General features: G+C 25.4%; 1 protein-coding gene across 4 annotated transcripts in view; it reads right to left on the bottom strand.

The window, feature by feature from the left end:
- LOC126894273 (small conductance calcium-activated potassium channel protein) overlaps positions 1-27418 on the bottom strand; it is a 208643-nt gene that overhangs the window by 117652 nt on the left and 63573 nt on the right. For all 4 annotated transcript variants that reach the window (XM_050665163.1, XM_050665160.1, XM_050665162.1 and 1 more), the window contains exon 2: positions 9962-10756. In XM_050665163.1, coding sequence (XP_050521120.1) covers positions 9962-10717 — 756 coding nt within the window. In that variant the 5' untranslated portion in view covers positions 10718-10756. The remainder of the gene's footprint in view (positions 1-9961; positions 10757-27418) is intronic.

Raw genomic sequence — 27418 nt, 5'->3', positions numbered from 1 at the left:
TTATTTTGCGTGTTTATAGGTAAACTAAGTTCAGAAGAGTTTAAATGGTTTTTTTGCTTTTTTGTACCTGCCAGGCGGATTGTTTGTCAGATCCGCTTAATGATGTGATTGAATTATTATTGGCATTTTAGCCTTTTGTTAAAATTATCAGAGATTTAGTATTGTTAAGCATATTAAACGACATTGGCGATTTCGTAAAATGCATAGCCATAATACTATTAGGTTATTAAGATAAGTTGATTACTAGCCAGCATAGGCCATCAAGCATCAATATCGGATGGCGATTAAAATTATAATAAATGTTGAAATTACCGTGTTTTCTTAAGGTTTCTTAAATTTATAGATGGATAATTTTGTGGCGTCAGTCGAGATGGTTACAAAAATACAAATTTCATCCTCAGAAACTGTCATGTAGTACGAGTAATAAAATTTATGTATGTTATGTTTAAATGTATCATATTATGTAAATTTTATATTGTTGATTAATTTTCTGAAAGTAATTTTAAATTACCATTTTAATGAATGAACTAAAAAAAACAGCTAATTAATATTACGACTCCATTATAAGACTTACTGGATGATATGTACTCATTTACCCACAATCACCTAAATTATTAATCACCCAGTAAGTAATATTATACTATGTACGTGTCAATTTTATATTAAAAATTAATTTCATAACATTTAATAGTCTGAGAAATGTTATATCTATTAGTAAAAATACTTTACTTTTCATTTTAAAAGAAATGTTTAAATTTCATTTTGGCATACTCTCTATCTTTTACAAAAAAAAATTGTTCTTCTAAGAAGATGTTACTTGTGATGTACTGTTAATTTTATTTTAGCAACTAATATTTTAATATCACTCATAAGGTGACTGTTCAGTTTTATCAATATAATAATTTGATAATGAAAAAAGTGCAAAATTTGTATTTGTGTTATTATGTTTCTACAATACTTATTTCTTTGATATTTTTTTATGAATTTTATCTTATAGATTTTTTGTGATACAACTTCAAAACTAATTACTTTTAGCATATAATTTTAAACATTTACTTTTATTATGTTTAATAGTATAAGAGAGCTTATTAAATATTAAATCTTCGAATGAAAAAAATGTACTTCAATAATAAAAAATTATTCATTTCCATATAATATCATGTATTTCCTATCTTATTCCTTCAACTTACTATATTCATAACTTCCCTATTTCATCTGTCCCTTCTATTGTTGACCTTGGGTTTCGTCTCACTCCTACTTTAAATTTTCGACTTCATATTGAAGAATCATGTTGTAAGGCTCTAAAAAGTTTAGGTTTTATTCAAAGAATCTCTCATGAATTTCACCTCTCAAATCCACTAAAAAGTCTTTTTTGCTCGTTGGTTCGCCCTATCCATAAATATGGTTCGGTGTTATGGGATCCTTATACAGCTACTGACTCTATGATACTTGAAAGAGTGCATCGTAAATTTTTGCGCTTTGCTTCTCTTATCCTTAATATCCCCCATCCACCTCATGACTTAACTCCTATTCAAAATTTCTTTCAACTTCCTTCCTTATCTGTTAAAAGACATGATTCTAATATCCGTTTCCTTTCTAAACTCTCAGCTGGCTAGATTGATTCGTCTGTCCTACATTCTAAATTGAACTTTCGGGTGCCTGCTTGTTCAACTCGTTATACTGTCCTTTTTCTCATTCCTCTATCATCTTCTAGTTATATATTTCATTCTGCTCTACCACATCTAATGTGCATTGCAAATAACGATCCTGATTTTTTAGATTCTTTTTATTTTTAATATAGTCATTTAGCTTTCCTATTTAACATTTAGATTTTTGATAATATTTATATTTTTTATTTGTCTATAATTAAAATATGTTTTTTTCTTCTTTCTTTACTAAGTTTAATTTTATTTAATAATGTTCATATTTTTAGTTATGTGATTATGTTAAGTTGATCAGTCTGCTGTCAAATATATATTGTATTTTTTGGGCNATCAGTCTGCTGTCAAATATATATTGTATTTTTTGGGCTATTGCCTGTATAGTTTATAATAAATAAATAATATATATTTTTAAATAAATGTTAATAAATAGTTCCTCTACTTCTCTTTTTAAGGGTCAATAATATTGCATAAGTAGTCTATTTAGTTTAAAGTATGTTAAGTGGAAAAATTAACACTTCATTAGAACTTTACACTTTTTTTAAATGGTAGATATTTTTCCATTTAAAAAAAATTATAATTTAAATAAAAATAATGGTGCATTCAAGTAGTTTCTTAAACCAATATTATAGATCTGACATTTAAAATTTTGGTTAAAATATACTAAATTTCATAAACACTTTTTAAAATTAGCCGACACTTTTATACTACTTTTTTTATTAATTTTTTCAATTTCCATAATCCACTTATAAAATTATTTAATGATTGAAAAAGCCACTAGTTTTGGTTAATATAATAATTGACGTACTTATATATTTAAAAATTAAACATAACTATTAACAATTGTTCAATAATTATTATGAGTATTTCATTATTTTATAGCAAATGTAGCTAAAAAAAATGCAAGCAACTATACAACTGAAAAATAGAAAATTTATAAAATATTTTTTTTATAATATATTAAAATTTAAAAATAAAAAAATTACCTAAGTTCAATTTTAAATGATCATTAGGTTACAAGTTGGAGTTTTAATTATTTATTTTGATTAAAAATTTGTCAATTTAAATATATCAAAAAACCAAGATAATTGCCATATCAAATGTCTTATCAATTAAAATACACAAAGGCCGTGCTTTGACTCGTGATAAATATATACCAAAGAGATCTGCTATCTTTTGTCTATCAAATTTTTAAGTTTAATTACAAACGCTAATTCAAGCATGTATAATTTCCATGAAAAAAGTTACATATTTTTAACTAATATTAAGCATGATAATATTTCGTTTTCTTCTGTCCTATTTTTAAGCACATTAAAAGCAAACTAAATAAATATGTGACGCAAAAAAACATTATTTGAGAAACGCACTCATTTATTGTAGAAAAAATAACATTCCAAATATTAAAAAAAAATTGTATTACCTAATCTAAATGTATTAGAAATAGTTATGTCTGTTTTTATATCAAATAGAAGTATCACATATGATTACTGGTTTTCTTTTATAGAATTGATAAATTAATTAAAATATCATGGTCTAATATGTATCAAAACATTATTTAAAAATAAACAAGATATACCATCACAAAATGTTCCCAACAAACGAACTGAAATGAATACAGCAAAGTGTTCATTTACCAAAGATATAACCTTATTGTCATATATTCTAAAAAATAATGTATATGTAGTGGCACCTCGTGGCTTGGATGACGGGACAATCGCACCCTCTACTAAATTTAATTAAAAGAAGAAAATTTATTGTGTATTCATAATTCTAGATTTTTATTAAAAATTCAAATTTTTAAATAGTAAAATAGTCATAATACATTTCGTCGTGTGCTAACATTAAAGTTGTTTCCCTCAGTATATGTGGGTATGCATTTACACACGAGAAGTGATTGGACGACCGACGGCGTCGTCCATACGGTAAAATATTAGCATATTTACTACATTGGTTAATTAATTTTCATAATTAACTGCTTGACATTATCGGTTGTTATAATAGTATAATCGTTATTATATTATTTTCATTTCTATTTTCTACTGCGACCTTTACCACCCGTGTAGTGTTTTATTTTATTATATTTAATTTGACAATTTTTTGTATCTATGACTAGTGGTATTATTATATATAAAGTCGCATTTCCACCACCAACAACCATGAGCCTCCACTGTATATATGTATTGTTTTTATCTTATATCCACCATACAAATACTTATTTAATTTATTGAATTTTGTAATAAATATATAATAAAAGAAATAGAAGTTGATGTTGCTTTTGTAAAAATTAAAAAATTCCTTCTAAAAATTATACTCTAGCTACAGATTTTAATTGAAGCATTTCTTATGATAATGATTTAAATCACTTTCAGATATCATTTATATTTATCCCAACTAAATTTAGATCCACTGTGACACGACCTCACTTTGCTGGGTTTAGTGTTTTTTTATTTAAATGTGATTAAAAAATTACTTGATACGTGAATAACATTTAAAATATATTTTAATACAAAAAGTTGAGTATGAATTAATAATTTAAAATCAATTGCTTCAATATTTGTTTACGATGCGTATCAAAAAATAACTGAAAAGTACAAAAGATGTTCGTAAATTTGTATAAATAAATATTTTAAGATCTTTACTTTATTTTATTTTGCTAAAATAGTGTAGTCTAAGATAATAAACCCTATAATTGAATTTATATGTTTATAAAAAAATATTCATATAAAATAACATGTTCAAAGTAAAATTGTGTATAACACTTATAGTTGGTGAAAAAATTGTGTCATTATATAGAAAATATTTATTTGATTACATAGAATAGATTAAAATAAATAAAAATTGGAAAAGTTATTAGTAGTTTAAATTTCGGGTCATTTATGATCTGATGATACCAGCTACTTAAATACAGATAAAGAAATAAGTTAGGGGTTAATATTATATAAAAATTAAATTCTAGATGAAAAAATCTCAAATATTCACTTTGGCTTATACACAATACAAAGATAATAAGTAATTATATGAATAATACAATAGTTATTGAATTAAAATATTCAGTTGTGATAAGTTTTTAAATAATGTTTTCGATAACTAACATATAATCGTAAATTCAAGTACAACTTATTGTAGTTATTTAGGTTTTGTCAGAACAAATTGTACCGGAAATTGACCCTAACTTAACCCTTTATTAGTAGCGACCGATCTGAAAGATCGCGAAAGGTTAGTTTGCCTTCACACTTGGAAACGGCTGAAGCCATGAATCTCCCCTCCACGTTACCTTCTCCAATCTCCAGGAGGAGGGACTTAATGCACTTTAGTCATCGGCTATCTGCCTCAGGTGCCCGTAGTGAATTTTTTGATCGGTAAGATCGCCGCGTCCAAAGTAGTAAGTATATAGCATTGATCTACGAGATCGCCGGTACTACTTTGGGTCCAAAAGAAGCCGCTTCTAATAAAGGGTTAACGGTTTATATTTCATGGAATATTTCGGTCTAATGAACAATGGCGGATTTAGTGATTGGGCACAAATATAATGTTATGTTATCAATTACAATATTAACATAAAATATTATGTCATCATTTACACATGTATGTTACATATTACGAATATACAAGATAACCAAAACAAGGTTCCTTTTTTTTAAACACAAACCAACGAGACATGTATTATTAATTAGATTTCAATTTGTGTATATTAATTATATACAATAATTAGAAAATCTAATTATTGTACAGATTTAAAAAACGTCTATACGAAATGAATCTATTATGATTGATCGATTAGAATTATTATTTGTAGATTACCCCAATCTGATAAAAAAAAAAACATTTTTTTTCTAATAAGATCAGTACTATTGATTGTTTCAGTATACAAAAAAATTGCGATACTCTACTCAAGATCCTTACTCTATGGGAGTAAGTCGTATTTTCAATTTAATGTAGACTTGGAATATTTTTCAATTAAAATAATACTTAGAAATTTTAAAGAGAATTTTATATGGTGAATGTTTTATTTAAATTTATTTGTTCATTATATAATAATATCTATTTCTCTTGTCATGAAAATAAAAGTTTATTGAACATTCAATTAATTAAAACATCAAATGTTTTTTTTTATTTAATTTTAATGATAAACCAAAACTAACTTTAAATATTTATTCAATAATAATAATCTATTGTGAGTTTTCTTATTGAATACCTAGTCTCGAGCTTAATGCCTTAGCCTTAACGAAACCCCACCAGCAGATATCAACAAAAAAATTTGTGGAGATATTTTTTAGTGTTTATTATTTGTCTTGGTAATTATTGTGCTTCATCTTTTCAAGGCACACGCGCCGGAACACATTGGGCCATCACAATACCGCTTCAATAAATTTCTAGATAAATACAAATACTTTTGAATCTTATATTAGTGTAAGTTGGAAACTTTTTAAGGTGAGTAAAAATTTTTAATTCATGCTTTCAGAGTACAAACAAACTATTACATAATAAATTATCAGGATAGACTAGTAAACTTTATAGAGATATTAGGTATCCCTATGAGGTTAAATTTTAATCTCATTAACCTAATATAATTTAACCACCGAGATAACTCTATTATTTCTTTATGTTTCCTATAATTTTATCGTAGATAATTTATGTTTATTTTATTCATTTGACAATTACCCCTATATGTTCAGCCACCGTTTACCAACGTTTAATAATCGTTAACACATCCAACCACTGTTTGAATATTTCTATTCTATCATCCATTTTATTTTAATTTCCATTCTTCTTCTATTTATTATATAGAAGCACGTGCCCTCTTTCCAGTTTTTACTGAATTAATTTTAATAACAACTATCACTCAAAATTTTTTTATAAATTTGGATTTGTCTAAACTTTTATGACATCTGGATAGTTGTTTACTTATTGTTATTTTAAAATATACAACTGTAGTTTTGAAGTAAAAACAATATTATTATTACTAAAAGATATTAACTTATATATACAGCAAAACTAAACAATAGTCGTTTTTAAAATTAATAATAAGTCATTTAAAAATAAAAGGAACTAGAAAGCAAAAAATTAAAAAACTAACTGACAATAACAACCTTAACTTAAAAAAATAAAATATAATTACCTAATAAAATTCAATAAATATACAGAGTGCTTTACTAAGATTACACCCCTAATTCGAACAACTAAGTCACAAAAACGTATACAGGGTGGCCCACCACTCACTGACAACTTAAATAACTTTTGATCCAGTTAAAATTTTTAGCTGATTTTTTTTTTAAATAATAGTTATACGTTAGGTCTATAGCTATATCTCAATAATTATTTTTTTTTACATTTTATTAAATATATTAATTATTTTTAAATTTTAAATAAAAAGTAAAAAAAAAATCTAAGATAGCTATTTTGTAGAGTAGAATTTAAGAAAAATTTTAGTAAAAAAATATCTTATTAATATTGAGTAGTAAATATTCTGTAGCGTTTTGAAGTTTGTGAAATTTTGAATTTGCATGTATTATTTTACGGTATTAAACATTGAAATACGTATTGAGAAAAGGACAGAAGAAAACGCTATATTTTCATGATTACTGTGTATACATATGATGATAATGTGTATACATTACAAACTTGGCATTAATACCATGATAAGAAATTAGATAAGGCAATTATTACTTATCACTCTCATTCAAAAGTATATTGAAAAGATAGCGTTTTCTTCTGTCCTTTTCTCAATACGTATTTCAATGTTTAATACCGTAAAATAATACATGAAAATTCAAATTTTCACAAACTTCAAAACGCTACAGAATATTTACTACTGAATATTAATAAGATATTTTTTTACTAAAATTTTTCTTAAATTCTACTCTACAAAATAGCTATCTTAGATTTTTTTTTTACATTTTATTTAAAATTTAAAAATAATTAATATTTTTAATAAAATGTAAAAAAATTAATTATTGAGATATAGCTATAGACCTAACGTATAACTATTATTTAAAAAAAAAATCAGCTAAAAATATTAACTGGATCAAAAGTTATTTAAGTTGTCAGTGAGTGGTGGGCCCACCTGTATAGTTTTATGGAAGAGATTATAAATCAGCGATCCAGTAATTAAAGTTATTAACAATACCGAAAATATTGAAGATGGTTTAGTTTTATGTATTTCAAAAATTTTAGCTTAAATGAAGAATTAAAAAAAAATAAATTAGAATTATGTGATAATATCTTTAAAATTATTTAGCCAAAAATAGAAACTGAAAATGTATTCTGTATACTACCACTGACATCTAGTGGTAGTAAAATAATGTATTGAAGGTTGAAAACAATATAGAGGCTTTGTATATAGAGGCCAGTTGTTGTATTAAAATAAAACAATAATTTTAAAATTTCTTTTATCTTCTAAATAAAAATTAATTTTATATTAGAAATCTATTATTAAAATAATGTGTAATTTTATTAAAATAAATAAAACTACCACTAACTTATCTATCATAATAAATAGAATAAAATTAATTGAAGCTATCGCTATTTTAATATAATAATTATATTTAAATAGTTTGTATATTTAATTAATTATTAATTAAAAATACAAACTATTTAAAATAATTACTTAATATATTACCTTAATCATTATAAATAACTTTAACAATTAATATTTTAATTACAACAGAGGGTGCATCAGAGCTGACTAAAAGATTTTAGTAACAAATTAAAATAATAATCTTGATATAAAAGTATTTCTATCACAAAATATTATATAACTTAAACATTTATAGACAGGATATGGCATTTTTTAATTTAAATATTTTTGGAAAAAAAAGTCTATTGTAAGTTTTCTTCACATTATCATCTTCTACTGAGTCCGAAGGTACTATTTTTTTAGTTTATCAATTCTTTTTGGATCGTTTTCTTCAAAATGAAATCAGACTTAAGTCTATTTAAAAATATGGTGCTGGACATTGTATCTTCAATGGCTACCGTGTGGTATAATAATTACAATTAATATTTTTTTCGAATAATGTACATTTCTTATCAGTACCTTGAAGGACTAGTAGAAAAGTATTTTATTTTGCAAAGCATTTTTGTTACCATGATGCACAAATAAATACAAAATCTACTTTTATAAATTTTGCTTATAACATTTTTTGGCTGTACAAATCTTACTGTGTTGAACGAATTTCTTCTATTACTCTTTTTAGATTTTGATGATTTCTCTGTGTACCGAAAATAATGATAATGACGATAATACTGTTTTTACCCCATACTATAATTGATTAATGACATTATTAATAATTAAACAGTATATAAAATTAACAATACTTTGATAATTTTGTATACCGGTTATTATTGTTAGAAGTATGTGTGTATATTTTCTTAAATTATCAAAAACAAATATAAATATAATAAAATTTAGATTTAGAATTTTTTTTTTTTTTTTTACTAAATATATTATTGAAGTCAAATCACTAGGCAGCGTTAAAATCTTTCATATATCAAAAAATATATTTAGAGATTTCTAATTTACTAACTCTTAAGAAGAAAACCCCTATAAATAAACGTTTATAGAACTTTTATTGCTGCAAACAATATAAAAACCATAATCAAAGATTTTTTTTTTCAAAAATATTCATGAAAATATAACTATTCATATTTTTTCTAAAATTTTAAAAATTTGAGTTAGTTTCCTTTCAGGGAATTAACTCAAACAAAAAGAATTTCGGGTCAAATTATCTATTAAGAAATTATTTAAATGATCAATCCAGCATAATATAACAAAGCAAACTAATTATAAAGCTTTGTGTAATGCAGTTAAAGTTTTACAAAATTAATACTCGATACTTTTGTAGTGTAATGTTTTCCAGTGTTTAACACGAGTTTTTTTTAATTTTGAACCCAATAGTACTAAAATATTATTTTTCTAAATTTGAATAAAAATTTATAGATACCATCCTTAATATAATCATTTTAAATGTTTCCATCCTTACTTTGCATTAAAGATTTATTAGAATGATTATACTCATATATAAATAGACCAAAATAATTAATATCACTCAAGAAATTGTTTTGATAAATCGTTGTAATTGAAGATAAGTTAACTTCTCTTTTAGATCCGTTGACTTTTTTCAACATGCTATATGTAGATTATTTATTTGACAAAATTAATTCTGCGATGACATAATGTCGAATTAATTTTACTCTATTACTTATCACACTATGTTGGTCACGAATAAACATGATAGTGCCTTATCGTAGGGAATACAAATATATATTTCATATTAAAAATAATAACAACAATATCCAACCTGTCGGAACTGTCTTATAGCGCCGTTTATCCGAAGTGAGTCAGCCGCAATCATTGCTATGTTGTCGGCCGGATCTCTTAACTGTCGCAGAGAAGAACTGGGCGGATGGTGCATGTGACAACAGTGCCCCGAACACATGGACACGCTCCCGGTGGCCTCTGGTTGTGAACTTTGTCTTATGATCCTAGAGCTTGGTGATGTGGTAAGTAACACTGGCGGCGGTGGTGACAGTCCGTACGCTGATCCAACGCCACTGCCACCACCGCCGCCCCCGCTGACTCCACAACCACTTCCGCCACCAATACTACCGTGTCCACCAACCCGTACGCTTTCTCTGGACACCGATCTAGATATTATGCAGTGACTTTTTCGCCGCTGGCACTGACACCGGCTGACCGCCAAGTATCGGCAGTGTAGCTCAATATCCGGCACCGACCTCGCAGCCGTACCGTCATCCTGAAGACCTGCCGCTAAGCACATGGGCGGACCACTTTCGTCACTACTTCCTAACATTGGTGTAGCATTACGCAGATCTCGATTGTGGTGTATGGATGCTGACAGCGATGTTGTGCAGTCCTGTCTGGTTAGTACTGGTTTTCCTCCGTGACCACTTCCTCCTCCACCGCTGCTAGACGCAATATTACTGCCAACACCGCTGAGAGAAGTACCTCTGACTACTGACGGCGGACTTTTAACCAGCAGCGACGCCGTCTCTTCGCTGCTGCCGTAACCGCAATTAGCTATTGAGTCAGACATGGTCCCTCAATTCCTCTAAGATTAACTGACCATTGTTACCTGCAAACATTATGGTTTTTTTTCTTAATATCATTTTAAATTATAAGTATTTTAATAGCAATAGGCAATAGGTAATTTCACTCAAGTTAATTAATATTTGAAAACATGTATTTAATGATAACTATGCTGTGTAGTCGATGTTTTTTTTAAGTTTGTAGAGAATGTAGCGAAATTATAATTCTAAAATATATTTCCATATGGTCAGTTCCTTTCTCTAAACGCATGACTAACTATTGCGTTTAAGCGTTATTGATTTCTACCGTATTAGAGTAAGCATTAATTTTATGTATGCAGACGTGGTATAGTGTATTTGTATGGTTCATCAAACACTTTGATATAATCATTCAGATTAATTTTCCTCTTGGTATTTTACATTCAGATTTAACACATAAAATTAATGCATTTATTTGCAATAAATGCACAGTTGATTTTTTTATTAACTTTAATAAATTACTGAACATTTTCATAATCAGTTACCATTTTGTAGTATTAATTTTTTAAATATTAGCATTTAAATATTAATAAAAAACGAGGAGTGGGGTATTATTTTAGTGAAGCTCTATTTTTGAAAGAAGCGCAGATAAAAATTCTTCAACGTTGCGCACACCTATCAACTACAAAAATAAAATTATAATTCAAAAAAGAATAATTAAAAACTAGTTATTGAACAGCAAAAATTGTATTTAAACAATTCTTTATTTAAAAGTAAAAAAATAATTATAGTTTCTTCCCGTATAACTTTCAAAACTAACCCCTAAAATTTATCCTTTGAAATCATTTTTTCTCGTAGTAAACTTGATATACAGAGTGATCAAAATCTGGTAAGACATTCATTTTCTCAGAAAATATTGAGAATTTTAAATTTATTATAGAGAAAAAATATCAAGTTCAAATAACTCTACAATTATATGCAGTCAAATCATTATTTTTTTCGTCCCTTCAAGGATAAAAACTCTTCTTTATAATTTTCTTAAATGGGAAATATTTTTAACTTTATAATATGATAGAAAAAAAAATTACAAACAATTTTGTTATTATAATTTTTTTTTATAAGATTAGCCGTTCGTCCGTTACAGCTTGTTAAAGTTAAGTGATTTTAGGCCAAATTTCTATTGTCATTTTACTGTATTAAATGCTAAAGTCATTATTTTTATTTGCTGTTGTATAAACCAAATTTTATTGATCAAGTTATGACAGGTAAATTAGGTACAAAAATTTACTACGCACTAAATGAGTAATAACAATAATAGATTCAAACAGGGTTTTCGGTGTATTATTAATAGCTAAGTCTGTGGTTTTGTAAGACTAAAGGATCTAATAAAATACCGGTTGCACTGCCACTGATATTATGAAAAGTAATAAATGACAATATTTTTTCTGGATGTCAAAATCTTTAAACAATTATATAACGTGAACGGTTGTTCGGATAAAAAAAATTATAAAAACAAAATTGTTTGTAATTTTTTATGCTATCATATTATCAAATAAAAAATAGTGGTTTCCATTTAAAAAAATTATAAATAAACATTTTTATCCCTGAAGGGATAAAAAAAAAATTATTTAACTTCATATTATTGTAGAGTTTAATAAACTTAATAATTTTTCTTTTTACAAAAATTTTAAATTCTCAATAGTTTCTGAGAAAATAAGTGTCTTACCAGATTTCGATCATTCTGTATACTATGTAATTTGTATTTTTTTATGAAAAAAATATTTAATGATCATTTTTAATATATTATAAACCAAATGTTTAAAAAATATTCTATTCAATTAACATTTAGCTTAATTATAGTAACAATTTTTTATAATTTTTCATAGCATATTCAATGCGATTTTCCATAATACATTGTTTTAATCAAATCATTGATTTTTGTACGACTCATTGTATGGATTAAGAATTGACCATACACAAAGTCAATGAACATAATGTATCTTATTTATAAAACGCTATAATTAATAAAATAAAATTTTGATTTTTTCATGATAAATTTAATTAGCCAAAAATTTATGTAAGAAAAGATCTAAGAAATTAAAGTTAAAAATTAAAAAATATATATTTATTTATGTTTTATTAGTGATTAAAATAAAAATATATGTATTTCAACAAATGATAATTATATACAAAGTTATAAGCATTGTCAGTTAGGTCTGAGACATTCTATATACAGTATAATTGATTTATCATTTAACACTAAATTTCTCCTAAAATAACTAATAAAATAAATATTTTTTTTTAGGCTCATTTAAGTAGTATTTATTTTTCAATACATGAGTGGTTAAATATAATAATGGTCTATCCTTTATAATGGTATCAAATTAATTTTTTTTAATGACAACACACATTTATTTTAATAAATTAAATGATCTAATTAAGAAAATAACTGATCGATAACAACTTTTGAACCAGCTTTTTGAAAGTCAATATTTTTATACATGGAAAGGAGAACAAGTGTGTCAGATTGATGCGTAATGATAAAAATAACTTAGCTCGGGTTTCGCCTCCAGTACACATTTAAAGATAATATAACTCCAGAGCTACTGGCTCAAATGTTGTCATCGACCCATCCTTAACTTAATTAGATAATTCACTATATTATAAGCTAGTTAATTATTTATCTTACCATTTAAAAAAAAAATTGGGATACCATAAGAGATAGCCTTAAAAATATTTAAGAAATTATAAACTAAAATAAATACTAAACAGTATGCCCAAAAAATTTTTCAAAAATTATTATTATAATAAGAGAAATTTAGTAAGAACTTATAAATCGGTATTTTAATCAAAAAATCAGTACGATCAATAGACACAATTTTATTTTGTTAGGGTTAACAAAAAATAGTTATGACAGATTAAAAGATTACGAATTATTGGTATTACAATTTTAATGATATGTACCCAATATAATATTGGGTTTAGTCAGTGTTAAATCCAGGTAATCATTGGGGAAAGGGAGAGTCTTCTTAAGATTTCAGTGGAACAAAGATAAAATAGCTATTTTTGAAATGTATCGCGATATTCAAACTAATATTAAGTTGAAAACTTTTTTTTTATTATAATGTTATGAAAAATATGACAAAGAAAAACGTTTTCTGGTTGAATAATTTTTAGATTAAATAGTTCGTCAACAATAATAATATCCCCGACTTTGTTAATTTTTACACCGAATTTTTTTTATAAAAAAACTGTTTACATTTTGGTCACTTTTTTATAACTATATATTGTTTGAAATTAGTCTAAAAACAGTTCGTGATAGATAACCTTGTAAAACATTTTTATTAATAACTGTTTGGTTGGTATACCATACACCCAGAGAAAAACCTCGATCTATATAATAAATTCATTGTTCAATTTGATAAATATATCATTCCTATTGAATCGANTCAATTTGATAAATATATCATTACTATTGAATCAATGATATATTTATCAATATGATATTTTTTTTTCTTGTCTTGAACAATAATTATTTATAAGAATAGTTATTTTGTTCGTATTAATAAAACATTATCATAAACCCTTGATAAAATTTCTCTTTCAATTTTGATTGAGGTTTTTCTTTGGGTGTAGTCTGATTTTTACAACAATGGTAACTTAACGGTATTCTTAAAAATAATAAAAATGGTGAAACATATAAATATTAATTTTAGTTTTTGATTATAATTTTTTTTTTTCATATCGATTTTTTTTTTCATGCGATATAATATTGTTGAAATTGGATATGATTTCGATGCATAAAATATATGGTTGACGACGAACCCTATTAAATTTATAGCATCTCTTAATTGAAAAAAAATTTGAATATAACACTGTTTAAATTACTAATAGAAATAACAATAATATTATATTATATACAAATTCTCTATTAAGAGATTCCTAATGTATTTATATTAAAGTTTATATTTCACTAGAACACTGGCTAATAAGGATTTTTGAAAAATATTTTTCTACTTTGATTTATTTGGAAATTTGAGTGAGATTTTGGCAAAATTAATAAATAATTCAGAAATTTAAATTATGTTTTAATTATTTTATAAATAACTTAACATGATTAAAATTTAATACATTTTTATTTTTTATTTTCTTTTAATAAATAAATTTATTTATTCAAAAGTAAAACCAAAATTTTTGATTAAGTACCACATAATTAAGGTTTTTATAAAATGTAAAAATTTGAATTCATGTTTAAATTTAAATAATTTCGCTTATTTTAGACTCTAATTCTTCATTCAATATTCTTTAAAAATAAAGTACAGTTTTGATGAATAATTAACATTTCTTTTTAACTTCCTTAAACTATTTTTTAATAAAATTGAAACTTTTTACCACTTGTTTGTAAAAAATAATAATAAAGTGAAAAAAACGAATTGCTTTTATAACAAAATAATACTCAATAACTGCCGTCCAATTATGATCAAATTATAATTTCGCAATTATTTTAAAATAAATAAATTTTAATAAGTTTTGTATGCGAATTAAGATAAAATTAAATTTAAAGAAATATAATTAAAGTTTTATTTTCTTAAAGCTCTTATGAAAAACTTAAGTAAATACAGTGAAATTCGCTTATAACGATGCCGTATACAACGATAATCCGGGTAAAACGATTCCAAGCGATGTATTTGGTTGGTTTTATATGTTATGTGTAGTATTTTTATTCGTATATAACGATATCGGTTATAACGATAATCCGGATATAGCGATGTTATTTTAAAACGAAAATTGGTTTTTATTGATCACCTATAGCGATTAATAATACAGTATTGTAGTAGTAAATTTTACGTTTTAAAGGGGAAACATGCAGTGGTGGTAAATTATCTAAAGAGCGACTCACGCTTCTTGTAGCCTCTAATATGACTGGTTCTTACAAAAAAAAATTGTTAGTAATTGGAAAATCTCAGACTCCGAGATGTTTTAAAAATGTCAAAAATTTGACAGTTGACTACAAAAGCAATAAAAAAGCATGGATGACCGGTGAAATATTTTCCGACTGGTTAAAAGAATGGGATAAACAACTAGCAAAGGAAAAACGACATATCTTATTGACTGTAGATAATTGTCCGGCTCATCCTCCTTGTACTTTGTTTAAAAAAAAATAATTCCCTTGATTGCTCAAGATATGATTGAAAATAATGTTGATATAATTCTAAAATATCATATACTTTATTAAATTAAAAATTGTATGCAATCGATTATTGATATTTGGGTAATTTATTAATAAAATCTTAAGTAAAAATAAAAAATATATTATTTAGAATATTTACAGATATATCCATGTTTGAAACTAATTGTAAAGTTCATCTTAGGAACAAAAGTTAGTTTTTAAAATTTTTTTAAAAATAACCATTCAAAAGCTATTATTAAATAAAATGCATCAAAACATTGTTCAAGACTTATGAAAGTAGATAACACACTAGACAAAACACTTGAACAGGAAAAATTTACAATGTTAAGGAAAATTGTGATAAAACAGCAAGGAAAAGTTCATATGACCAAAAGGAATAAACAAATAAAATAATTAAGAAGATTCGATAGAAAAATCAAACAATTACCTAAAAAAAAAATACCTAAAGATGATTTAATGAGGAGTATTATAAAAATAATTTTACAATTTCGAAAACCAGGAAAAGGAATTCATCGGATAAAAGAATTGTAAAATCCTAAAAGAAAGTAGTTTTACTAAAACCATATTATAACACGAATAAAGTAACTGTACTATGAAAATTACAAGATTTCTAATTACAAATATTCTAATATTAAGAGCTGACAAACGAAATGCAATAGGAAATACTAGAATATGTTCATATAAAATTAAAAAAAAAAACCCAGCACAGGGGGGTCGCGGCACAGTGGTGACGTGGCATAGTTGGATCAAGTATAATGATATCTGACAGTGATTAAAATCACTATCATAAAAAACGCTTCGATGCAAATCTTTAGATAGTGTTTAATTTTAAAAAAATTGGTGGATTATTCCAAAAGCTACATGATCTGCTAGTTCCTTATTAATATCCTGATTAAGATAAAGTATGTCGAATGAAAGATGTATATAAATACTACTTCTCATGAAAAAATTGTATTGATCCATACATTTTTCAAATAGTTATAGCATAATAAAATTAAAAATGTAAAATACAAAATCGAAAANCATACATTTTTCAAAAAGTTATAGCATAATAAAATTAAAAATGTAAAATACAAAATCGAAAATTTTCACACAAAAATAGCATTCGGTAGCCATTTTCACCATAAAGACAAAATAAAGTCCGAATTTTTTTTTTTGCATAGTAAAGTATATTACATTAGCTTTAACTTAAGATATATATAAAAGTGTCAGACTTTCCGGAACACTTTCAAAATTTAAGTTGAAAAAGTAAATTTTTTGTGAAAAAGTTGTCATTTTGAATCCCCCCCTGTGGGCCGGTAAAGGGTCAAATTTACANTTTTGAAACCCCATCCTTTGGGCTGTTAAAGGGTCAAATGTTCACAAAAATATACCAAATGAAAGGTAATGATATCATGCATCTATATAAAAAAAAATTATATTGATTTGGTTATTTTTAAAAAAGTTATGGCAATTTTAAGTAAAAAAAATTGAAAAAATTTCGAAAATTAGCGATTTTTAAATTTGTAATTTTTTTGGAGGTTTCCCCCATTTACGGGGAACAAGGGAATTTTTTTCAATTTTTGAGGATAATGTCTTCGACTAGATACGATTTGTGATCTTTTGACGTATCATTGAAAGAAATCGGTTCGGTGAGAGCTGAGAAAAAGTGGTAACAGACACAAAAAAAAAAAAAAACACATCTTAGTAAAACCAATACCTTCTCAGCTTCGCATCGAAGCTAAAATAATCGAACTGAATTATCTAACTAGTCAGTGTCAAAACAAAATAAGTAATACTAAACCTCGTGGAGTTTTTTGAAGATGAAGCGATAAAAACCTGTTGTCAAAAATCAAAAGTGTGGTTATGATTTATAGATGACACATTTATATTCAGTAAACATGTTGGTAACCAACTATAATTATTCTTAAAACACCTAAATAGTATACACGTGAACATATAGTTAACAATGGAAATTAAATACAAAGATAAACTACAGTTTCTAGACGAACTAGTGAAGAAACAGTTAAATAGTAAATTTGGCACTAGAGTGTACAGAAAAAGCACAGAATTGTTGACGAAGACTACGTTAAAGAAGAAAAACATATCTACAGCAAGTGCTTTAAAATAATAGGTACACGATTAAAAACATGGAAAAGTTCTTAAGCAAAGCAGAAAGAAGCAAAAATATAATACGATAATATACTTAACGAAGGAGAAAATAAAGAAGACAATAAGAAAGGAATTATTGACAAAAACACAATAAATTACAGACCGTATCTCAGGAATAACCAATAAATTATGTCTGTAAATTACTGTATTCATATTGCAAGTCATGCAGTAGACAAACAGAAAATTAATTGCTTCAAGAATAAAATAATATGAAAATGATTACTAAAGAGTCGAAATATTTGGAATAACCGAACACGCTAAAAACAGCGGACAAAGGTAAGGTCAAAATGTTGAATAAAGGTCAATCAATGAAAAAAATTACAAGAAAACAAAGAAATTTAAAATATCCAGAAAGTTTAAAAAAATAGAAAATTATCAAGACTGGGTTACCAATTATATAAGATGCAGAAAAAAGAGGACCCAATAATAAAGAAAACAACACAATATTAAAAAGCCTTATTCGACATATCTGAAAATTTTCGACAAAGAAGAAAAGGAAGAGTAAAATGTCAAAAACAACAACAAAAACAAAATACAGACAAAAACAATATTAATAACAAGTAATCAGTCGTTATCAATAACAACACGATAATAATATCAACAACAAAATAATCATATTGACGTTATTGGTTAAACGATTATCGGCATAAAAACAAACAAAAAACAAGCTAGGCCGACAGTATAGTTTAAACTTCGAAACTGTAACTATTGCACCGAAGATTATCTTTGCAACCAGGTCAAAATAACAACACAAAACTGAAGACATCGATATATATATGAGAATATTCTAGTAATACAACAATCCATTAATGCTTTACATACATCCATGAACAATATACACACATTTCAAATTCAATTTTCTTGTATTATAAAGGTCAAAAATCTTTTTACATTATATAGTTTAATTTATCATTTTTTCATTGTATAGAAGAAAGAAAACTATATCCAGAGAATATTGATATTCGATAATGATATCCTTTTCTTCATTACTATTTAAAAATAGATGTTACTCTTCAGGTATAATCGGCTAAAAATAATAAAAATAACTTTTTTTCAATTAGTAAATCTTTGGTTTGATATTAAATAAAATGATTAAAAGTTCAGATTGTTGATATTATTGTATGGGCACTTAAAATAATAGTAAAATCTGTAAATATATTTTTAATTTAACTCACAATCTATTTTTTAACAATATATGCTCTACTCTAACTTTTCGAAGTTATGAATTGTATAATTTTTTTATGAAAATATACATAACTAAAAATCATAAATATTTAAAAAAAATGAAAATTGACACATCAAATAATACTACTTTGAATGTAACGATTTGGTTAAATATGCTTCACTAATATCCAACTTTAACATTTACACTAGTCCTTCTCATTCTAGTTGAATCTGTCTGAATAACAATAATACATTCTTCAACTCAAATAATTTATTTTATTAAGCCTATTGAAAACGACCAAACTTTCAAGCAATTTTAAGTAAGGTAGGAGGGGTTAGTAGTATCATGTAGTAAAGTATTTGTAAAATTTTTCTATTAACTTCTACTATATTTCAATGTATTCAAAATTAGTATATATATATTATTCTGTTTTTATTAGTCTTTCTATCATTATTGGATCAGCTATAATCAAATTTTTGATTTAAGTATTACCATATAAATTACTTTTAAGTTGATGTTATTTAAGATTATCATTTTTGTACAGCGAAGTCAATGATCTTATTGTTAATCTTAACAATACTCAAAACTTAAAGGAAACGTGTTCCAAAAAATTTCCCTTTCTAAAATTTAAAGTAAATATAAAAATTATGCTGATCTTTTTATTATATTCTTCTAATTAAAAAAAAAATTAAAAAATGTTTGCTACCTAGCATAAAAAATATGCTGCTCATTAAAAATCTTCATTTATGATTATATTTAGTTATACTAGCATCAATTTTAACGTTATGCAATAAAAAATAATTAGAGTTGAAACTAATAAGGAAATATAATTTTATTAATAAAAATTAGGTTAAACATGAAAAAAGATAGGAATGTATCAAAAATTATTTTTACAAAAAAATGCTGATAATAAAAATAAAATAAAATATTTAAACAAGATAACAAATTTTAACAAACACCACGGACAGTGTTGGAACACATTCGTTAACGTTAATCAGAAACTAATCAAAAACATCAAGAGCGGTCTGGTCATTTCCTTCTTGGCATTTGTTAGGGAGAAGTCCTAATCACATTATACTCACATATTTAGAAAATTTTAGTTAATTTATAATAAAATAAAATATTAAAATAATTATACACATAAATTTAATTAAAATAAACAATACTCGGTCTCCGAAGAAACTATCACGAAGGTATGAATGCTTCGCCAAAAAGGCTTGACCGTAAGCCATTGATGGTTCTATTCATAAAAAAATAGCAACAACAAAATCTTGTGCTTTGAGCTTGGACAATAACAGAAAGTAGAATAAAGTGCCAACGCCGATCTAACAGTTATTTCAAAACGATAATGGTCAATCTTTTAGGAAGATATCAAAAACAAGGAATAGTTTAATTTTAATTGTATTTATTATTCGGTGGCCTTATCTAGTGGTTAATACTGTCTTATTAAAAAAGATTCATTTACGCAATTTCTTGCGTGATAAAAAAAATCAGATGAACAGATAGCAATAAGAAAAGTTAAAGATGGTGGTTAAAGATTCAAATAATACAGAATAATTATATTCATTTAAAAATATTTGAGAAAATTGATCTAAAATCATAGACACTTTATTTTGTCAGTTTTGTTGATTTTTGTGTAAATTGACAAAATTTGCACAGTTAAATTGTTTAATTCCTTAAAAATTGTTTGTACAATTTTTTTTCTTAAATTTTATTTCTACAATGGGTTTTATCGCAAATTTTATCATATTTTTTCTCTATATTTTAGTTAGTCTTCATTTAACTGTAAGTAAATATGATACACAATATAATATAGTATACTCGTCGCGTGTTTGGACTCATTTCGTTCTAGTGGGTCATATACAAACGATGATACGACACGCCAACAAGGCTTTTGTTTTATGAGTAAATTATAGTATTTTAGTGAGCGAAAAATGGATTTTTAGTGATAACGATATTTGTCTTGGTTTTTTTAACATATAAATATAATTTTTAATTCATTATTATTTCGAATCTAACGATAAAAATGAAATTTTTTTAATGAAATTTCGAATGATTCGATTAAAGGTAATTACTATTTTCTAGTATTCAATTTTAAATTAAATCTGTTTTAAACTTCAAATAGTAATAATTTATGAGTAGGGGTTTATTCTATCGATAATGTTAGGTACAGATAGATAATTCATTATATCATTATATTATTATCTCAGGATAAATCGAAATCTACAAATCCTCAACAATGCAATATTGAACAGTTTAAATATCATTCACAAATACAAAAAAGAAACTTCGTGAATTCAAATTGATTATTATTAAAAATTGCAACATAATTTTAATAATGATAATAAATATAATCTTCCTCATATTTTATCACATTAAAAAAAGATGTAGTCATCCATTCAAATTCAGCCTTAATAATTTAGCTATAGTAGTTACTAAACCAATTAAAATGTTAAAGGACTTGAGTAACTATTTTATTGACTTTTAAGATTAAAACTCTTAATAATACGTCAATATTTTGAGGGTAAGCCCATTAATACAGTGAGAGTTCTTAACTAGATTATTATGTTAAGATCTTTACACAACAAAAAAAAAAACCCACAACTTTTTAAAATGTCTTAAAACCGCATAATAAAGATAAGCAAGCTGGTAAAACCATTTTACTCTGCAGCATAAATTGCGCAATACATAAACTTCTTGCTGTGTAAATGCGTTTATATTTAGGTACTCCATTCAAAAATGTTTTTATTCACACCTAATAAGTCATGGATACCAAATACATAGTGAAATTCACTGAAGTGTCAAATTCAATTGTAACTGATCATAGAATGACGTTTTGAATTCAAAAGAGATTCATAACTATTGACATTGATATAGAATACAAGTCATCCAATAATGTGCCAAGCACAAATGAAATATGTTGAGCAAAATATTAGACTCATCAATAATTTTTTATTTTATATTTAAGTGCATGGATCGATTAGAACGAAAATTACTTGAAAAGTTAATCTATAAACTCATTCAATTCTCAACCATGAACTTTACTTGTGCACAAAATGATTCTATACATATTGTATGACAAAAAGCTCGACAAACTATACAGTTATATTCTGTCATTATAATTTAAAATCAAATGTTTTACTTGTATTACGAATAAATAAAAGAGCTTAGGAATGGGGAAGAGAGCAGGGTGTGAGTGATCCTACTAGAGGCCTACACAGGCCAAAAAATATGAATCTAATACGATCCGATAACATTTAAAGTAAGTTCGAACCAACTTAATACAAGAATTCGAAAAACAATTAATCTCGGCTGGAAATATATTTTTATTAATATTCGACACAAAAATTTGATAATTAATCCGATCTGCCTGGAAATATACCTTCACTAATAATTTTTTTTTTTTTTGTTATTTTGTTTTTATAATATTTAATTAATTTTTCGAGTTTTCCAATATTTTTTTTAGCCAGATACTTTTTGAAAATATTTTAGGGATGTTCCGAAATCGACCCGATTTAATTTCATTACTTTTTAAAATACCCGAAAATCCGACCACTAGAAAAAATGTGGTCAGATCCAGTCAAACCCGACATTGGATTGGATCGATATGTGCATAGCTCTAGCCTCTATCCTTCATTATGTTTAGTAAACGTCTCATTTTGCATTCCTCAAAGTGATGTGAACTCTGTTGATATATTGCATGATGTAATTGGAATAGAAATCATATTCTTCTCTGTATTTTTAATCATTAAAATTCTAGATGAGCTTCATTTTGCTACATTTTAAGTAAACGAAATGTAACATATAAGAAAAAATTACATTGAGTTATTTGCCGCTATTCACAAATATGAAGTCAAATTAAAATTATTATTAATTATGTCTGTTGCCACTTTTTCTCAGCTCTCACTGGACCGATTTCTTTCAACAATACGTCAAAAGATCNTTTTTTTTTTTTTATGTCTGTTGCCACTTTTTCTCAGCTCTCACTGGACCGATTTCTTTCAACAATACGTCAAAAGATCACAAATCGTATCTAGTTGAAGACATTACCCTTAAAAATTAAAAAAAATTCTCTCGTTCCCCGCAAATGGGGGAAATATCCAAAAAAATTACAAATTTTAAAATCGCTAATTTTCGAAATTTTTTCACTTTTTTTTCTTAAAACTTCCATAACTTTTTGAAAAATCAACAAATCAACATAATTTTTTTTTATACTAAAACCTTAGATATTTACCTTTCATTTGATATCATTTTTTTGAAAATCTATCACTTAACCTGCTCATTGGGGGGGATTTAAAATGGCAACTTTTTTACAAAAATTAATTTTTTCAACTTAATTTTTGAAAATGTTCCGGAAAGACTGCGTCCTTTAAACATATATCAAATTAAAGCTTATTTTATGTACTACAAAATGAAAAAAAAAAATTTGTCCCGACACTTTTTTTTCTACATTTAAACGGCTGCCGTAGTTAAAAAAACACTATTTTTGTGTTAAAATTTTCGATTTTCGATTTTTAATTTTCAACTTAAAAATGCTATAACTTTTTGAAAAATGTATATATCAGCACAATTTCTTTTTTCTAAATACATTATAAGTACATCTTTCATTTGACATACTTTTTATTAAAATTGGACAATTTCCCCTTATATAGGGGGCGTTCAAAACTTAAAATATTGTAAAAAACATAGATCTTTTTCAACTGAACTTTTGAAAATGTTCCGGAAATACTGCGTCCTTTAAACATATATCAAATTATAGCTTATTTCATGTACTATAAAATAAAAAAAAAAAATTTGTCCCGACGATCTATCTTCTATGTGCAAATGGCTGTCAAAAATTAAAAAAAAATGTAATGTTTGCGATAAAAATTACCTTTTATCAGGGTGTTTTTTGTGCTTAAAACTGTCATAACTTTTTCAAAAATTAACAAATAAAATAATATTTTTTTGTATTGAAACCTTAGATATNAACAAATTAAAATAATATTTTTTTGTATTGAAACCTTAGATATTTCCCTTTCATTTGATATAATTTTTTTTGAAAATCTAACACTTATATAATAAAATTATCGTACAACCCTCTTATAATTTTTTACAAAAAATAACTTTTTCAACTTAATTTTTGAAAATGTTCCGGAAATACTGCGTCCTTTAAACATATATAAAATTAAAGCTTATTTTATGTACTACAAAATGAAAAAAAAAAATTTGTCCCGACGATCTATCTTCTATACGCAAATGGCTACCATATTGAAAAATATACTATTTTTGTATGATAATTATGGGTTTTGTATTTTATTTTAATAGAAGTTGATGTTGCTTTTGCAATTATCCATCAATTTTTTAAAATTAAACACTATCTACAGATTTGCATCGAAGCGTTTCTTATGATAGTGATTTTAATCACTGTCAGATTAAATCTATCTGGACCCAACTATGCAATGTCTCCACTATGCCGCGACCCCACTGTGCTACCGTTATATTTTATTTAAATTTTATAAAAACTTATTATTTAATAGATACAACGTATTTATTAACAACTTAAAAGATACGAAAATTATTTTAAATCCATTTATCAAAAAAAAATTCATGTTTAAATAGAACTTTTATATTTTAAAACCATAGGCGTACCTTTGTGTTAGACCAGGTTAAAAAAATCAGACCGAGCTTTCAATGATTTTTTTTTTTTGTCATATTCTTATGAAACTAGGAATTTCTTATGTTAATCTACTAGTCAGAAAAGGATATTAAAAAGAAAAATTTAATTACTCCTCGCAATTTTTTTTTATTTAACTATCTTACCATTTAAAAACAAAAACTGAACATCCTATCATATTATAAACCGGTAGTACTAATATTTGCATTAAGTATTTTGTTCATTGCTTTTATTTAAAGTTCTAGTAATTTTCCAGATATTCACAATTTTTTTTTTAACTAAAGAAAGATTTTCCTAATCTGCACATGTTCAAATTCTATTTAAATAATAGCTTAAAGAATAATAAATAATAATATCACATAGTACTATATTTTCTTTAGTTGTTTATTCAGACTTTGGATTGAAAACTTTATTTCACTAAATGCCTTTTTCAATATTATTTCTTTCATAAGTTCTTTGAGATCAAGAATGAATACACTTGAAATTAAATTGAGCTATCCAGATTTTTAGTAGTGTCATATGGCAAAAGATTATTCTTGATTTTAAATCATATAGAATTTCTAGTAAAAGTTATGAAAGAATTAGTTCTAGCATACTTTCACACTGTAATAGATCATTAGATGGATCACGTGATTACAAGAATTATGTGATCCATAAGTCTTTGATAATTCCTCTGATTTAAGCCAATTTTTTTATTAAGCCATATTTTCTTCTTTATTTCAAATTTAGGTTTAAAGTGTGGATATTAACCGACATATAATAATAATACGTTTTGTTGCACAATGTTTTAAATAAAAAGGTATCTTGTGATATCCTTATCTTACCCATCATTTTTATTTAATAACGAATTCGTCTCTTTTAAGACTTTAATTAACAAAAGAATTTATTTTAATTGTTATCATTACTATAATTAACGATAGAAAAGTAAACGCTTGTAGCTAACAAGTGGTGTAATCTTGTGAAACGAAAGCGAGTTCAAATAAATGTTATCACGAATACTTGTTTTGATTTAATTAAAAATACTATACTTGTAGTATTTTATAAAACTAAGTTGATTTTATTTGTGTTAATTACTAATACAATTTAATCACTTGTAGCAAACATTATCTAAAATAAAAATTATACTAAAAATATTAATTCATAAACTAAAAAATATTACTCTATATTAATGCTAAACATATAGTATGTCTTAAGCATTGATAATGGTAATATTGTATATAAAAGACGAATCGTGATTTTTGAACAATTTTTTGTGGTTTTTTCAATTAAATATTTTAAATATTAGTTTTAAATTAATATTTTTGAATGTTTTATTTACTGGAGAATAGCTGGAATCTCTTAAATGCTCTTGATAGAATTTAAATTGAAAAGGATAAATAATTTTTAATTTTACAGTGATAGCCAGATCGTCCTGGTTGTAGGTTAAAATTAACAGAAAACTATTTAACAAAGAGAAAAGAAAACTGAAGAAATTGGAAAGAAAGAAGCAAAAAATCTTAAGTTTGATACAGAATTGTTTCAAGAAGAAATTTTATTTTATTTTATTTATATTACACTATTACAATATATATATGTTTATATAAAATACCTACGAAAATTAAATATATAGTATATTGTTTTCTTTAAAATTCTGAAAGTTCTATCGGGATAATTATTATATTAAAAGTAATTGGATTGAGTTGTTAGGAAAGTACGGCGAGAGAATTGAAATGAAATAATCAAAAAATTGCCCTATTCAAGTTAAATCTAAAATAGCACCTCTTAATATAATATTTTTAGTATTTTCATTAATTATTTTTATGCGATGTAATTATACATGTCTTCTAGTACATGTGTATTTATATTGGTTATGCATACTGGCACATGTATTCATTTGTACATAGAATTGTACTATATGTATCAAATTCAGAACAAAGAAGCAATGGATCTTTTGATAAAGGCGACACCCACTACTGCAATGTGACAGCTATCGGATTATCTAGTTGTTGGTGAACAAAAGGTACGTCAAATACGTCTTACCTCAGCGATCGACAGAATAAAGGTACACGAAAGATTATAAAATGCACACTATTATGCAAAGTGCGATAACAGCGGTCTTAATATGGGGAAAAAATCGGCTTAGAAAACGAGTGAGTTAACAGTTACTGTACTTCAGTGAAAATAAACGTGTTTTTTTAAATGTATTTCTTAAAAAATAAAATGGAAATTTGAATACAAATGGCAAAAATCTATTTAAGCTTCTGTAACAGATTCTTTGTAGATGGATTTTTTTATTCTCTAATTGTAAACAATCTTTCTTTTTTTTTAAATATTTTTCCATTGGACACGGTATATCAATAAAAATAATTAGAACACTCATTCATTTCAACATTTTTTTTAATTATAAAATTATTGTATTTTATTAAAATTAGATGAAAATGCACTTAAATATATTTTCATTTTTAGGGGTAATGTCTTAAACTAGTAACAATTTGTGATCCTATGATATATTTTTAAGGAAATCGGACTTGTGAGAGCTGAGTACTTGTAATAATATTAATACTTGTAACAAAAAAAAAAAAAAAAAC

The sequence above is a fragment of the Daktulosphaira vitifoliae genome, unplaced genomic scaffold, assembly GCF_025091365.1.
Source record: "Daktulosphaira vitifoliae isolate Bord-2020 unplaced genomic scaffold, ASM2509136v1 Scaffold_1, whole genome shotgun sequence".
NCBI lineage: Eukaryota > Metazoa > Arthropoda > Insecta > Hemiptera > Phylloxeridae > Daktulosphaira > Daktulosphaira vitifoliae.
This window is presented reverse-complemented; position numbering and strand designations above follow the sequence as displayed.